This window comes from Vombatus ursinus, unplaced genomic scaffold (genome assembly GCF_900497805.2).
Source record: "Vombatus ursinus unplaced genomic scaffold, bare-nosed wombat genome assembly UNPS02014791.1, whole genome shotgun sequence".
Classification (NCBI taxonomy): Eukaryota; Metazoa; Chordata; class Mammalia; order Diprotodontia; family Vombatidae; genus Vombatus; species Vombatus ursinus.
In genome coordinates, this window is record NW_020954569.1 from 35,606,743 (window position 1) to 35,625,104 (window position 18,362).

General features: G+C 33.4%; 1 protein-coding gene across 4 annotated transcripts in view; it reads right to left on the minus strand.

Annotated features, from left to right (window-relative positions):
* Nucleotides 1-590: 590 nt before the first annotated feature.
* The window catches only part of MTRR (5-methyltetrahydrofolate-homocysteine methyltransferase reductase), a 41,561-nt gene continuing 23,789 nt past the window's right edge, over nucleotides 591-18,362 (minus strand). For all 4 annotated transcript variants that reach the window (XM_027868919.1, XM_027868920.1, XM_027868922.1 and 1 more), the window contains exons 10-15: nucleotides 15,546-15,588; nucleotides 14,004-14,190; nucleotides 11,708-11,826; nucleotides 5,080-5,172; nucleotides 4,786-4,968; nucleotides 591-2,627 (exon numbers count right to left, since the gene is read on the minus strand). In XM_027868919.1, the coding sequence (XP_027724720.1) occupies nucleotides 2,483-2,627; nucleotides 4,786-4,968; nucleotides 5,080-5,172; nucleotides 11,708-11,826; nucleotides 14,004-14,190; nucleotides 15,546-15,588 (770 nt within the window). In that variant the 3' untranslated portion in view covers nucleotides 591-2,482. The remainder of the gene's footprint in view (nucleotides 2,628-4,785; nucleotides 4,969-5,079; nucleotides 5,173-11,707; nucleotides 11,827-14,003; nucleotides 14,191-15,545; nucleotides 15,589-18,362) is intronic.

Here is an 18,362-nt window from a genome sequence, read left to right on the forward strand (position 1 = left end):
TTATTATGTTTTAATAAAAGAATGGCTAGAGAAAGAAGTTTTCTTTTTATCAATTACTCTATGGCTGAGAAATGCAAACTGAGAATTGTGTTCAATCTGTATAATCAGACTAGAGTTTTGGCTAAGCCTTGTTATGTATTATTAAACTTAATTAAGCTAGCTTTTATTACTGAATAACTATTACTGAATAACTTGAGTTGCTAAGAGTTTAATATTCCCCCACCCCCTCTTGTGAGCCTAAGTCCTTTGTTTTGCAAATCTTCCCTTCCTCAGTGTTAGTTTCCCTGTTTGTACACAAGTTAATTCTCATTTAGACTCATGAAAACTTAGAAAATACTCCATGACACCCTCATAGCATATCAATGAATTGCTTCTTTAATCACGGATACCCAAGCCAACAAGAAAGTTGAACTTTGATTTAATTAAAATCACATGGAGTTGGGAACGCCTACAGGCCTATTGTTATAAATGATTTACTTGTCTATTCCTGTTATGCTTCCATATGCCTGTAAATCCTATGAATATGCATCAATATTACGAATATTTATTAATCTCATGAACATATACATACACATATGTACATGTACACATACACACATAAATTTTTTATTAATTTCTCTTTATCGACTATAAAAATACTCTCTGTAAACCCGTTGGTTTATTCTTGGCTACAGAGGAACCTTAGTTTGGCAATTGCTAGCTTTAATAATAAATGAATTGTGATTGGAACTTTGTGCCTCAGTTTACCTTTATTTCTCAAAGAACATGGCACAAGCTAATTTGACAACCCTTTAAAAAGTTTCTCTGGAGAATGATATGATAGAGATAACAGATACAGCAGTAAATTGCTTCCAAATTAAAGGTGATTATAAGAGAACAGGAATCTGCAGTTTGAACTCTTTGTTTGGAAGAGAATTTATCAAAATTGACAGTTCTACTTGGACCATAAAGATTAGTTAGAACTTTTCAATCTTTATATTTTTAAAATCTGTCTAAAACAGATTCCAGAAATGAGAATAAGATGTGCTAAATTTGGCAGTGAAGTACACAAATCCAAAGAAGAGTGGCAAGCATCAAATTCAATCATAAAAGTTCTATACCATATTCTCACTCAAATGAAAGTGTATTTTTTCTCTTCAGAAATACATACAGCAGATCATAAAATTCAACAAGATGCACTATGACAATATTTCAGATGTTCTCTGAAATATAACAATATTATATATAGATATTTTATAGAGAGAGATATAAATAGATATAGATAGATGGGTGTGCATATAGATACACTACAGATAAGTTTGACAAAAATGATTGGCATATATCATGGATATTAACTGTACTGCCATGATAAAAAATTGCTACTTGGATCTTTTAGAGACATTTCATACACACACACACACACACACACACACAAGTATATGTATGTATATATAGCATATTATATAGTGTATAATATATAATATATACGTATATTCTATATCTACACACATACAATAATATATAAATGGAAACACATGAATGCTAAAAATACTTTTTCTCTGTAAATCTTTGGTAATGTTAGTCATCTGATAAAAGTTAAATTTTCTTCAACTAAATGATATAAACTTGAAAATACTAAACATTTCTAGAAATATAAAATATGAAGGTTATCTTGTACAAAAATCCTGTACTTATCAAAAATTTGAGCAATATAAACTGACAAAAATAAAGTAAGGATTAATTCAACACTACTGCTCAAATCACTGAAATGGCTACACTGCTCATTTTAATATATAGTTTCTAGAAATCCTGAGGCAAAGAAAAATATACTTATTTACAAAATGTTTGGGATAGTTGAAGAATTACCTTTCAAAGGTCTCATTTTTTAAAATGCTTGTTTGGCTCTAACTAAATAAGGAGAAAGTCTTATTCATGTTAATTGTTTTTTACCTTTTTTCCACACTTGCTAGTCCATTTTAACAAGGAAAGTTCAACCTACATTTGGGAAAGTTGGCAAGCAATAGAAGCCACAACACACACCCTCAACCACAGCGGAAGTGCCAAATATGAGGTTCATAACCCCTCAGAGTGCAGCCTGAACAAGATTAAAACATTACTGGGAAATATTAAACAAAATGGGAAACATTAAACAAAATAAGAATACAATAAAATATAGATATTATTACATTTTTAAAACTAAGTCAATATGTAGCCCATAGGATTCCTTATGTATGCGTTAGTGGCCATTGTTTCTATTTGAGTTTGACATCACTGAACTATAATACTTGCAAAAACACCCTAGAAGTACTACTGAGTAGGCAGTAGTAAATTATTTAAGATCTTAAACAAAGGCTTCCTGCAATGGTAAATTTTTCATATCAAAGTCCCACCAGGAAATATAAAAACTAAAATAATTGGCACAGAATATGAAAATAGGGAAAAAGCATTCTAATATTTTCGGCTCAAAAGATCTGAGAGTCTTTCCAAACAGACAAAATATATCTTAAGACCAAATATCTTGTAGATATCGTTTTTCTTCTCGTAACGTAGCCAACATTTTCATTGCTTCCAACTTTTCAACCCCAGCCTCCTTGCTTAAGATTTCCACTAAAGCATCATTCACATCTTTTGCCATTCCTTTTGCATCTCTGGAAAAGAAGAAGATTTTTAGTTTGATGTAATTCTTTACTAGCAAGTACAGCAAATTCAGCAGTAATCTAATCAAGGCAGGCAGCAGAATGTCAGACAGAGAGTCAGGCAGGACCTCAAAATTACCTGAACCGAACACGTCACTAGAGAACTCTTTGGTTAGCACTGATTAAGGTTGATTCAACTCCTGTACAGCTGATCAGCCAATTCTAAGTCCACTTATTACATGGATGAGAGATGTCAAACTCATGGTCAGTGCCCCACAAAACCCCCAAACATGGCCTGAACCATATTAAAATGTAACTGGGAAATGTTTAACAAAATACAAATACAACAACATAGATAATGTTAATTTGTGTCTAAGTCAATATGTGGCTGGCGGAGATCTGTTTCTATTTGAATCTGACATCACTGGCATAGTTCACTTTTCTCCACCTTGTCTTCCAGGAGGCTATAAAACATTGTAAAACATGCTGCCAAAATCCAGACACACTACTCATATTTCCCCTGGTCAACTAGTATAGTAACTTTACTGAAAACATTCTTTTGTCTCCTAATTTGGATCTGACCATTATGTGATGATTAAAATTGATACAGTCTTTTTATAACAGGGTATATCACAGTAGAACTTACACTAAGGATATTCAGAATGGCTATTCATAGCTGCCAGGCCCAGTTATGTTACCAGAGCTGCTGCCAACTAACCTGCTGTGGTTAGAGTTTAAAGTAAGGCTATCACTCTAACAGTTTTTATACTGACTCACTATGATCTATAATAATAGTGATCATATATATATACAGTACTCAGCAATTACAAATTCTTCATGCCTATTACATCATTTCACTTTCACAACCATCCTGTTTAAGTAGGGTACATACATTATTATCAACTTGCAAACCAAATGTCATTGTGGACTCTTCATACTCATCCCGAACCTCCAATCTGTTGGCAAAGCCTGTTAGTTTTAACTTTATAATATCTTTTTATTCTTCCCCTTCATTATTCTGACATGTCACCGCCACCCCACTGCAAGTTCTATTCACTTCACACTGTGACTATGCCACAAGTCTCTCCCCACACCAGTCCATCCTCCACTCAGCTATTAAAATGATAATTCTTAAAGTGCAGATCTAACCACATTACTCTCCTACTCCATAAATTCCAAAGGTTCACTGTGACCACCGAGGACTAAATGTAAAATGTTTGACATTATCGAAAGGTTAACAAACTAGTCATATAATGATGAAAACTTAAAGTTTCTTTCACGCAACAGAAGAAGTACTAAAACTGCATATTAACATTCATCTAACACCAAAATTAGATGTCCTTATTTGGAAGACTGAGGTGAAAATTTATACCATTTTAATACAGGCTTTTAACATCTTAATAGTTATGTGCTCTAAATGAGCATCCTATGATATAAAATGGTTTTTGTTAGTACTAAATCTTATCTATTTCCATAATATCAATAAGTTAAATCAAAATAGTCATTGCATTTAAGGGTAATTACTACAATTTCCACCAAAGGATCAAGACCCAGAACTAAAAAAAGGATATAATTCCTCAAGAAAATAAATTCCAGGTTTGTCAGTCTACTCACAAATACTCTGCATTAAAGAAGAAGGGAAGAAGGTGATTGTGTCCCTCACATTAGCAAATAATTCATGTAAAATATAAGACCACATATCTATTTCTCAGGCTGGTTTACTTACATAAGCTAGAATAGTTTATATATGACAAAGTTAATCTTCATCACCATCTTCCTGTCAAGGACATTATGTATGTGTATCATTCCATCGGTGCAGGGAATCCTGGCTAGTAAGACTTGCACCTTCTCTGAAACTTAGTTTTAGCTAGGTGCCTGCTGCCCTAAGAGCTTCAATGACTTGTTAACAGCCAGAAAGTATCAGTGGGAGGTCTTGAACCCAGGTCTTTCCAATTACAAGGCCAGCTTTCTCTCTACTCTGCCATGATGGTTATGTATCAAATTCTAGGTATCAAAAGTATGCTCAAATATAATTTTAATGCTTCTGTTTTTGAGCTTGAGAAAATATCTCTTCGTTATGTGAACAAATTAATTAGTACTGAAAGCTATCTGTTTACAGAACTACTAATTTCTTTTTCCCACTTAATGTACTAGTGTCAAATCCACTTACCCACACACATAGACATAACCCTTTTCTTGGAGAAGGATTCTTGTGACTTGCTGGGAATAAAGGCGAATATTATCTTGCACATATTTGGGTGAGGTATCTTCCCCTTTCGCTGGAACATCTCTGGAGAAGGAGACTTTCAGCTGAGTTAAAATGCCATTTTTAAGGAAATGGTCTAGATCTTCTCTGAAATAGAACATCCAAATAAGGTTAGCTAGTTTTTAAAAGGCTGAACATTAGATGTTGTATTAGCCAATGGTCAGCTGTAAGATACTAGACTACCAAATGACGAAATACCTGAATAAATAGTCTCTATCCTTATGTCTGCAGCCAAAAAATAACCACATGGCTCCAAAGTTTCCATCTGGCTGCTGTTCCTGGATTTTTTCTCTGAATGAAAAAGAAAATAATGTACTTGATATTGAAATAATGTAAAAGCCAAATTTCTCTGCTGTTAAACAATACTGTGAAGGAATGCTGGTTAGTTTTAAAATTGCTTCTTTTCTATTTCATGTTTAATGTTCTACTTGAAGTTCAATCATTTAACTAACTTTTGAATGTTCAGGGCCTGATCACAAAAGTTGGTAGCATAAGGCCTGAAGACAGCTTCTCACTTTTCAAACGAAAAACATTATGTAAATCTAATTTGAAAAAAAAAAATGTACAAATATATAATTTCTAAACACAGAATGAAAAGGATTAGCTAGGCCATTGAACAAAGAATTTGAAAACTGTGTGAAACTGGTTTTTTCATAACATTTCACACTCCCATCTCCTTAATGTTTGACAACTTTGAAAAAACAATGAAGTTTATAGTCATAATAACTTAGAAAAGCAAATATCTTAATGTAAAATTTCATAATTTACTGTTTCTGTTTTAACATCTACTACTACAAAAGCCAACTTGGAATTTGTGCATATCCTATAAATGAAAAAAAAACAAACCCATTATTATTAATACACTCAAAAATACTAAGATTCAATCTATAAAATGCAAAACTCTCATTAGTCTAGAAAAAGTATGAGAAAAGAAAATTACATGAAGGAAAAACACTTTCACTTAACTGGAAACCATAATCAGAAAACAAACTATGATGTTAAAACCAGTTGTTGAGTCAGGCCAGGTTATCTAAATTTACCCAAAATGAGTATCAAAATTGGCCCCAAGGGATGGAATGTGATAGAATCACTCTCTACCAATTATCTCTTCTCTCTTCCTCCAATTTGGTGGGACAAGGAAGCTGTCCCTAAGACTACAGGAGGCTCAAGCCAATCAGCTGACTACAACTTTTTGGTGTTGACTTTCTAGCCACCTAAGGGCATAAAAAGTTCTATCCACAAGGTGTCTGGGTCCTTTAAACTTGATGTATGCCCTAAGATTATGGGAGTCATCACAGTTGGACCTACAGGCCAGACCCAGACTAAATATGCCATGGCTAAGTAAACCTCCCTTCCTTAACTATTTTAATCTAACACTGAGCCTAAACTAACATGAAACTGGCCTGAACCAGATCAGGGGAAAATTTATATCTCTAAAAACATTTTCATCAATTAAAGAGAGAAAGAACAAATCAGTGAGATGGGCATATAACTAAAGCAAAAAAACCCAAAACAATATCCCCCCTCAAAACCTTAGAAAAGCAACAAATCAACCCTCCCAACTAGAAAAAAACAAACAAAAAACAAAACAAAAAAAAACCAAGATAGAAATTCTGAAAACCAAAGATAAGATAGATAAAATTGCGGGAAAATAACAATCTTAGCTAGTAATTTAAAAAGAGAAAAAAATTGTTTATATCAAAAATGAAGATGAAAATTCAGAGCAAATGAAGAGAAAATAATGGAAATTATTAGACATTATTTTCTCACTCATATGCCCATAAAAACGGAACTTGGATAAAATGGATAATTACAAATATAAAATATTGAGATTAACAGAAGAAATAAATTTAAATAATCCAATGTCAAAAAAGAAATCAGCAAAGCCTTAGATGAACTCTAAAGAAAAAAAAAAGCTAAAAGATCAGATGTGTTTACAAGTGAATTAATTCTATCAAACATTCAAAGAACAATTAACTCCAATATCATGCAAACTGTTTGCAAAAAGAATTTTCCAAACTCTTTCTATGATACAAATATGGTCTTGATTCCTAAACCAGGAAGAGTTAAAAGGGAAGGAAAACTATAGACTAATATCTCTAAAAAAAGCTGACACAAAAAATATTGGCAAATAGGATACAAAATCACATTTAAAAGATAACACAAACAGGTTGAATTTATACTAAGCATGCAGGCTGGGTTTCAGTATAAGAAAAACTAAACACAATATGTAAAATCAACAACAAAAATAATTTTAAAACACATGATTATCTCAATAGATGCCAAAATGGTCTTTAGCACACTCTAAGACCTATTTCTCTTAAAAACACTAGAAAGGATGAGAATAAATAATATGGTAAATAGCATCTAAAATTAAAAGCAAACAAACACATAAGAGAGAAACGTAGGAGGTTCTCTCCTAATAGGACTGTAAGTCAAGCAAAGCTTCTCATTATACAATTATATACTACACAATATTAGAAATGCTAGGTATAACAATGATGCAAGAAAAAAAAATCAAGGGAATAAAACAGCAGCAAGGAAGAAACAAAACTACTGAGTTCTATAGATGATAAGATAGTCTACCTAGATAACCCTAAAAAGTCACCTAAAGATTGAAACAATTAGTAATTTAACAAAATATAAATACAGAAAACAAATTCCACTCAAAATAACTACATAAGCTATAATACAAGACATACCTAGGAACTATATGAATGTAACAATACACTTTACAGAAATAGACCCTAAAAAACAAGAGAAATATTAATTGCTCATGGGCAAGTCATGTCAATGTTAATAAAAATGACTATTAATTTAATAAATTAATTTACTTATTCAATGCCAAACCAATTAAACTACTAATGGATTATTTCATCAGGCTAAAAAAAATAATGAAATTCATCTGAAGAGACAAAAGGTCAAGAATCTTAAAGGAAATAATAGGGGGGAGAAACTATGGGAAAGAAGACTTAGCAGTATCAGATCTTAAAATACATAACAAAAGAGTAATCATCAAAATGATTTGTTACTGGTCCAAAAATAAATCAATCAGTGGAATGTATGAGATAAACAGCATGAAGAAACAAATGATTGCACTGTAGAATATTGTTTGACAAACCCAAAGACCTGAACAACTTCACAAAAACTGCTGGAAAAACCGGACAGCAATCTAGCAGAAATTTACCTATAGACCAACATCTCATACCTCATGCCATGATAAACTCTAAATGGATATATAAATATAAATTAAAGAGCAAGAAAAATTATCTCTTGCAGTTATGAAGAGGGGAGGAATTCATTGCCTCTAAAGGACAGAAAGGTTCATGGAAGATAAATTGGACAATTTTGATTATAGAAAATTTATAGGTTTTTGCATGAAAAAAATTAAAATCAGAAGGGAAACACAGGTGGGAAAAAAAATTTTTGCAACAAATTTTTCTGATAAAGGTCTGATATCCACAATATATGAGAAACTCATTCAGTCGGTTCAGTCATGTCCAACTCTTCATGATTCCATTTGGCATTTTCTTGGCATAGACACTAGAATAGTTTGCCATTTCCTTCTCCAGCTCAATTTACAGATGAGGAAACTGAGGCAAACAAGGTTAAAGAACTTGCCAGGGTCACACAGCTAGTAAATATCTGAGGTTAGATTTGAACTTAGGTTTTCCTGCCTCTAGGCCCTGTGCTCTAGTCACCGCACCACCCACATGCCCATGAGGAAGAGATCATCATTAATTCTTACTGATCAGACTGTGACAACACAATTGCACAGACACCTCAGACACACACACATACTACAGTAGATAGAATGCTGGTCTTGGGAGTCAGGAAGTCCTGAGTTCAAATGTGACTTTAACACTTATTAGTTATGTGATCCTGCGCAAGTCATTACCCTGTTTGTCTCAGTTTCCTCTTCTGTAAAATGAAAATAATGGAACCTACCTCCCAGGGTTCATTTGAGGATCAAGTGAGGAAATATGTGAAAAGCACTGGCATACAGTAGTTAGTTGCTATTGTTACTGTTATTACTTTATGACTATTATTTCTACTATACAGGCACATACACATATGTGCACATGTGTATGTATGCATGTATATATATATGTGGTATACACACACATGCAATGACTTGGCAGTACATCTTCTGTAAGCATCATCTTTTGCTTATATATAAAGATAAATCAGAACATTAAGTTCCTGGTAAGGATTATCTCCTTTGCAGTATCGGCACAAACCCTTACATCTAGTAGTAAATATCTACTGACTGATTTTTTTTTTTAAAAGAATATTGACCACTTCAAACTCTTGGGTTCTTTCTTTCAGTCATATTTGAACTTGGGGCTTGAACTTCAACTTGAGGTTAAGTTACTACACTGCAACTATGGTTTAAGCTTTAACAAGATGTATCCCACTCAAAGAAATGAAAAATCTGGTGTCCATAAGAATCACTGCAAAGAAATCCTTTTTTATAGTATTTCACACACCTTCTCAAAAGAAAGCAGAAAGAAAAAGTTTATTTCAATTAAATTCCCTTATACTGTCCCAATGAACTATATAATTTTTCCCCCTTCTTACTTCAAAAACTTTTTTTAAAGTGTAATAGCCTTTGGATGGTATTCTGTGAAATAAAATTCTAACATGACAGTGATCCACGAAGGGAATTAGTATTAAAACTGTTTTACTGAAAATATTTCAGAAATATACCTCAGGTCATTATAAATGAAACACAAGTGGGCTTATTGATCATCAATGTCACAGTTTAGATATACAAACAGTCTTAAAACAACTTAAGAGAATTAAAAATTGAGTTATAATTTGAAATTAAACCATGAATCACAACTAGATATATAATTTCTTTTTAAGGCTGAAAAATAAAGCTGTGTTCCAGAGAATGGAAATAATACTGATTATCTGTTGAAGATAAGTATCAAACTTTCAGTATTAGGCAAAGAATAATAAAGAAAAACAAGTCACAGATTATCAAGAGCCAGTAGAATATATTTTACTTCTTTTGGGAAAAAGCAAGGGGGGAGAGAGAGGAAGACTTCTTGCTTGGAAAAACTTGAGAGGTAACAAAAAACGAGGGCTGTTCATTGTGTGAAAGGCATTAAAAAGAGGCTGCCTTCAACTTTGCTGCCTTCAACTTTGCTATTGTCTATTTTGAAAGCCGCGTGATGTCCACGTGATGTATAAGACACCAAGAGCCACTATTTAATTTCAAATAAAATCAGAAATAGAATTCATTTTGAAAAAGGCCCAAACATCATATTTGTACAGCAGCACAACACAAAATTTCATTACTTACTCCCCACTGTACATTCACCTTAATTCATAAATTGGTGGAATATGTTACAAAAAGAGTACAACTGGAGTCAGTTTCAATTACTTACACTAAAGGAATTAAAGGAACACTGGGATCCAAAAATTACATTGGCTTTGAAGTATATTTTGTAGTTTGATATGGGGGGGGGGGTCAAGGGATGAAGGAGGGAGAGAAGTGCAAGGAAAAGGGATAAGTAAATTTATTCTCTCTACTCCCTTTCTTAACTATGAAGTACTTAGGTTAATATTAGAAATTATTTTTATGTCCTTGTATCCCTAATAATAGTGGAATGAGGCAGGGAAAATGTTGGGTGGCAGGGGGATGTTGTTCTGGGATTAAAAATTTGTTGGAAACAGTCTAAATGTAGAAAATCAACAGTTTAGTATATCATAACTGAGGCAAACACAATTAAAAACATTTTTACCTGCAAATCTTGTATTTCTGAACTGTCCTTTCTAAAAAAAAGAAAAGAAGGCAGGGAGCAGAGCATGAATATTTACAAAAAACAGCTTGGGCCAGTCCCTGTGATTTCACTGGTACTGAGAACTCCCAGAAACAGGAAGTCCTTCTACTATTGCAGGTTGGTATATTTTCTGAAACTTGGTTGTCTAGAACAGGTGTCAACTTCAGGGACCTCCTGAGTGTAGCCTGAATCTGATTAAAATGTAATTGGGAAATGTTTAACAAAACAAATAAAAATATAATACAACACTGTTAATGTCAACTTGTGATTTTCTAGGTTGATCTGGACTGCAGGAATCTTTTCTGACTTTCCAAGGGATACACAGCTAGTATGGACTAGAGGAAGGAATTTAACTTCTTAGTTCCCCGGACAGCTCTCTACCCACTGTGCCAAGCTACCTCAGTGTTTTAAAGAAAACCACTCTATATAGGAGCTATATACAGTGCACAGGTGTTATTTCAGATATAGAGGTAAGTACTTTTAATAGCGCTCAACATCATAAAGTTTTGTTTAGATATTGTTAATGAAACTGTCAAAAATGACTAATGGTGATACTTCTTCATGAAGTCTCTGAAATAATGGGATCTCATCCAGGTATCATTTATAAATGGTGTTAAGGATCCTAGAGATAACGTCTTGAATTCTATAACATGAAAGAGTATCTGAAAAGGGGCACTGATTACACCACGATAAAAAACTGAAATGCATGGATAAAAGCAACATGTGGCAAAGTAAATCAACATTGCTCATTCATAAAACAAAAACACGTTTATGACTGAAAATTCTGTAATGCAATCTGAATAGCTGCTATCCTTTTAACTTATTAGCATTTACTTATGCTTTACGTTTGATTATCAAAAATGTTTTTCAAGAATTTTGAAGAAAAGTACAATGTTATCAAAAACTGCTAAGAAAGTTACCCAGAAAATAAAATTGAAAGTCCTTATAAAATTTCCTGCACTAGAAGACACTAGTTTTTTCCCATTAATTAAAAACATGATTGCTCTTTAAATATCAAATAAGGCAGAACATACCTATGTTGTAGGAAACCAATAAAAGGTGCAATTCCAGTTCCTGGACCAATCATTATAATAGGTACTGAAGGATCATTGGGTAATCGGAAAGAGTTGGTGGTATGAGGGAAAATGGAGATCTGAAAAATCAAGAAACATAATTACAAAATTGAAAGAATACCTTTGAGGAGGAGGAAGAGGAAGTTCAAAGCAACAATAGGTGATGAAATCTGAAAATACACTTTTCTTAAGAACCACCTCTGAATAAAACAATAGCATCAACCTCAGTGAAATTATAAACAGATTCATCACAATGAAAGAAAAGAGACATATAAAAATGAAGCTGGAAGGCTTTCCTATTTTTCTTCCTAAATCCCAACTGTTTTTAAAATGAGAATAAGCTACATTTTTAAGTAAAGAAAGGGTACTGAGTACAACAGATTTATGAAGTTTTTCTTTTTACAAGCTAGAGTATAAAAATGTATTTCAGTAAGAAACCCAAGGTCATAAAGGAAATGAAAAATATATATATGTGTGTTATATCGCAGACTGAATGATTATCTTTTTGATTGACGGTAAGAACATCATTAGAAGCTTCTGCCTAAAGCATGTGAAGCTGTCTTTGCCTTTGTCCTTTAATCCAGAGAAAACATACTTGTGAAATTCATTAGTAGAGTGCATTGTATTAGCAATGCAAAATTGACTGTCAAATCTAAGCATTGATTTCTTAATAAAAAAATTGCAGTTAACTGAAGATAAATATTTTAATATATGCCAACATCTATGCACTTTATGTGAAAAACTATCTTGACCATTACTATATGCAAAATTTCTAAACACTAAACTAACACGTGATTTATATTGCAGAAAGAAACCAGAACTGTTGGTAATTCCAGTAAAATTCTTGTTTTCAAAAATGTCTACATTAATTTCTTCCTTTTCTTCTCTGTATTGCTGGGGTAGTCTAATAAAACAGCATGTTTTCTTTTCATTTTTTTCCCCCTAAACCCATTATGTTTGTTAGAACACCATGCCTAATTTTACAGTTCCTCCTTACTTTTTATACTCATAAGGACAGGTATCAGGAATCAACTTAAAAGTTTCAGGGTCAGTTCTACAGTAATTTATTTTAGTAAAGGAAGCACAATTTCTCAGATTCCTATCATTTCACATCAGCCTAACAGACTTGGAAGCCTAATAAGTATACATGATGGAACAACTTCTTTGGGGACAAAAATACATTGTAAAATTCCTCCCTAATAAAGGCAGTATGTCCAGAAAAGAGAAGATGGAGGAGAAAGGCATCATTACCCAGCGGCTGTCATCCCCAAGGGCTCTCACATCTACACAAGAAGTCTTTTAATTTCTCCCCAGAGGATAAGCACTTTCCAACTCAAATACTTTATAGAAAGTAAAATAGTCATGAGATAAAACTAGAAATCACATCTCATAAGGACAAGAAATACACTGAGGACTTCATGATAAGCCTGAGAAAACTCCCTTATTTCAATGACCAATGACCATTGTAGAAGACGTACTTAAGATTTTTCTAAGGGTCACATGACTATGTATAAACTAGTCACAAAGGCCAGTGAGCAAACATAAATGTAATTTGTGGATTAATGAAATAAGCTATCTTCTTCAGTGCTTTTGATTCTTTACATCAAAAGTGTAACAGAAAAAGGGGAAAAGAAGTAGTAAAAAAAAAAACACAGTCTAACATCCTTGCTAGGACACTAGTAATCTCTAGTGTTTATATAAGAATGTCTTAAAAGTTTAACTTAAGTTATACTGCAAACTTAAAACTGGTTGTATTAGGGATAAGGAGCGAAGGAAAGGTAGCGTTAAGTGGTGGAGAGGACAAAGATGAAAGCCTCTAGTCATTTTGTACAGTAAATATTCTGTTCTTCCTGAAATAATTTCTTATAGGAAAAAGAAAAATCAAACTCTTTCTAAGACTATAAAGAACAGAGGAAAGCAGAAAAACAAACCATACTATGTTTAATGTGTTTTCCAGGGGGAAAAGTAAGACTCAGAGAATAGGTATAAAATATGACAACAATATTCTCCTGCACTTAGAACAGCTGGCATTCAAATAAATACATAAATTTTTTTTAACTTCAGAATTTGATAACAACAATAAAGAATGCACATTTCAAATATAATTTATATTTCCATTATCAAGATACTAAATTAAGAGTGTATATTTTCTTCTTCAGAAACTGAAGACAACAATGTAGAATAAAAGAGGAATCTTTTCTCCAGGTTGGGAATAATTCTTTTAAGGATGACGAAATCTTAAGAGTATTTTAAGTACCTCTGGAAAGCTAGCTTCAACATCATTTCCTTGTGAGACATTCCCATTTCCCTGAAGTACTGAGTCAACCATTATGGCTAGCCAGCCTGTACATATTCCTTTTCGCAAAGTCACAGGTTCCACACCGGACAAAAACTCTACAATGTTAAATGCAAAATGAAGTTTCCCTGGGTGAAATAAACAGGAGCTGCAAAGATACAGACAGCAGAAAGCCATCAGTTCTATATTTGAACTATTATATGGAAAACAAGGTAGTTTCATTTGGGGAGATAATATTTACTGACGGGATCTTATCTATCTGTCTGCTCTCTGTGAATGAAAACATGTACTGCTTTCCTAGATGAGTTTTAGACCTGATAACATTTATACTGATAAGATTTCCAATTGTCTGGTCTTCATGATATAGTGATATTTATAAAAACTGACTTGCACAGTTATTTTGACTTATTACACATTCCCAAATTAACTACAAAGGACCTATGAAGGAAGACGCTATCTGCATCCAGAGAAAGAACAGATAATTAGAAGTATATATAGAATGGTTTTACACACACACACACACACACACACACACACACACACACACACGCGCGCGCGCACACACCTGTGTCTAATGACAGCCATCTTTAGGAGGGGGGGGGGAGGGAGGAGGGTAGGGTGGGAAGAAGAAAAAAAGGAAAAACAAAGTTACATGTTAACTCTACTATATATTTAAAAAAATAGCAAGTTGTATGTAATAGATTTGCAATTCCATGTGCAATCATCTTTTTTTTTCTTATTCTACTATTATGAAAATGCTTGTTTTATTTCCTAGGTTCAGAATAAAATAAATAAAAATTAAAAAAAAAAGAAACTACATGAAAAATTATTCAGAATTTACTAGGACTGTTTTTAACATGTGCATTTTATGGGTCCTCATAAGACAGTGAACTCCTCCCATTTGCTGAGACTATTGATATTTGAAGAACAAAACAAAACAACAAAACCAAAATCTTAATGCCCAAATGTTCAAAATGGAAAGACCAGAAAAAGGTCTAAGATTTTCTTCTGTTTTATAGGTCAAGATAAATAATATGAAATGATCTTTTTTTATAAAACCAAAATAACTGTGTGCTCTCTATGTTCTTCTTCCCCTGCATCCCCAACCAATGTAACTCTGTCCGTTCTAGCTTCTTGTGGCATTTTAGAAGTAAAAGAAGAAACAGGTAAGAAAAAACTTATTTTCAATTAAATAGTTCTTTTGTTTATCCATTCCTCAAAGCAGCAGAGAGTGAACAAAAGGGCATCAGGCTGTGGAATGTGGACTTTATGCTATTAATAATCGGAATCTTTTTGATATTTGAAACTTTAGATCTCTTAAAACAAAAAAAAAAGAGTCTTTCTTTTTATTTTAGTACGCTGAGCACCAAGTATAGTCTCTAACATGGAGCAAGCACTCAACATATAATGAAATGATTTTTAATTTAAATCGTTTTTATCTATACATTTGAAGACTATGATAAACTCTGGAAGAATAATGCTATTTTATATAAAGTACAGTACCTTGCACAAGAATATGGTCTGGCTCGAAGCTTGGGAAGATGTTCTTTAAAAAAAAAAGTTGTTGATAAAAAATTAATTTCTTCAATATTAAAAAGGAACAGTGATCTTATTTATAATCAACATTTCCTATAATAGAAGACTATAATTGACATGGTAGGCACTCAAGACATATTTGTGGATTGATCTGGACTGATCTCATTCTAAAAAAGCTCTTGTCTAAGCCCTCAAGAAATTCCTCCAGAGAAACTACACTAAATATCCTTCCGTCCACGGTCTGTATGACAATAAAACACTATGTTCTTCTCAGCCCCCAAAAACCACAATGCAGGACACAGTCACCTGGTACTGGTTCTCCTTTCATTGAATGACAGTAGTAAGGACAGGTTCCAAAGCTGGTTAATTATAGTTCTGGTTAGTTCTGGGCCCTTTGATATGCACTAACTTGGATCCCTGGGGTTAAATTACTCCTCCAGAGCAGTGGTGTCAAATTGAAATAGAAATGGTGGCACTAAACCATACATAAGTATCCTTGTGGGCTACTTGCTGACTTAGAACATTAACATCACCCATGTTCTATTGTATTTTTATTTGTTAAAGATTTCCCAATTACATTATAATTTGGTTTCCAAAGCGCTCAGAAATATGGGGAGGGGGCTTAAGACCTCTTCTACAGGATGATAATCCATAGCCTGGAAGGTGTGACTAGATCTCTTTTAACATGATGTAGATACAGATGTACCTTGGGTATGACTGTCATACCTTGCTGTCATGACTTGACCAACCCATCTCCTTTTTTAATCATGCATTTCCTACATGATTTTTTTTTAAATATTTGATGAGAATCATCAGAAGTAGGATATATTTGGACTATAATTTTGCACCCTAACATAAAGTGACTCAAGGTAGGTGTCAGTTTTCATCATGTGTGATGTCACCACAAGAAGCACAACACTGTAAAAGATATCTTAGGGAAAGACAAATGTTCATGCATTATTAAGAATATATTGGGACAACTTTGGTTGCTTCTTTAATGCCTGAACTTGCTGTGAATGTGTACTAAATATGATAGTCTCTAAGGTTAACAAGGCCCCTTTCCATCCCATCAACCAACTGTAATAGTCAAAGGGCTAAATGTACAAAGCACAAGGTTGTGGATGAGGGTAACACTATAGAAGCTGATCCATCTCTTCTCATCCCTAATATAAAATCTAAGTGAAACTCAGTCAGTCTGGGTGCAACTGCTATTCTTTCCACAAATGTGATGTTTCACATTAGTAGGGAACTAGTCAGGTCCAGGAAATGCCTGAGGGAACTTGGTTAGCATGTATCAGAAGGCCAAAGGCAGCAACATCTTATCCTAAGTGACACTGACTAATTGGGGAAATTATATCCCTGTAGGAGTCACTGAAAAAAGTGGACCAAGGACACAAAATCTGTGTACTGTATTAGTTTTCAGGTTGAGAACACTATTTCACCATAGTACTGAGAAGATTAAAATTGATCCTATATCCTTTTCTTATCAATCCAATTTACAGTTAATTGATTTTGTCCTGTAACTGTCTAAGTCATGGTTCTAAGCCTCCAAACTTAGTTCAGAATTCAGCTGGCCTGTAATGGGTTGTTTAGAAATCCAGTTCTCTTCCTTATCACTGTTCTAATTCTTGCCTCAAGGAATTCTGCTAAACTTGGGGGGCACTGTCCTTTTGCTTGGGGTCTTTGGCTAGAAACTCAAGCAGCCACTGACCCACTTTATTCTCAAGATTTCCACCCTATGAATGCAATGTTATCTTGCTCAGAGAACTGTGTCTCAGTTTAACATCTTGTTAAATTTCACCCACAAAAGTACAATTAATCTATCAAACATTTATTAAATGTCTCTTATGTGACATGCACTTTGCTAAATGCTTAGTATACAAATACAAACAAACTTTCTATCCTATCAGTAGAGATAACATATATATATATATGTATTATATATATTTGTATGTACATAGATATGTGATACATATGTATGTTTGTGCATATATATATATATACATACATATATATATTACATGGTAGTTGAATACAAATAACTAGGATAGAGCACTAGAAGTTGAGGGGATAAGGAAATCTTCATGAAAAAGATGCTGCTTGAATTTCATATTGCAGGAGGTATGGGGTGCTGTACAGTGGAAATGAAGGAGATGGATATTTCAGGCATGAGAAATGAATAGTCTATATAAAGATGGGAGATGGAGAGCCATGTATGAAGAAAAAGAGAAGACCAGTTTGGTTGGATCAAAGAATATGTGAAAAGCAGTAATGTATAATGAGAGCTAAGTGGGAGCCAGAAGGGCTTTAAAAGACAAATAAAAGTTTATGTTTCTTCCTAAAAGCATGGAATGATATGGTCAGATTAAGGAAAATCACTTTGGCAGCTGAGTGCAGGATAGGTTGGAGTGAGAAGGAACATTAGGCAAGAAAATCAATTAGTATGTCATTGCAATAGTTTAGGAAAGAGGTAATGTAGGCTTGAAGGTGGTAGCTGAGAAGAGGTCAGATGCAAGAGGTTGCTATAGTGGTAAAAAAGCAAGATTTGGCAACTAACTGGATATGTGGAGTGAGGAAAACTGAGGCATCAAGGTTAATGCTAAAGGTATGAAAATTCAAGAGAAAAAAAATGTTGAGATTGAAATATTTCTCAAAATATTAAAAATGGTATTTACTTTCTAAACATAACAAAGATGATAGGAGTGGATGTAGTTGACTGAAAAAAAAAAAGCTACACAAATAAAATAAAAATAGAAAAGTCAGCACCCTACAAGAAAAGGGGAA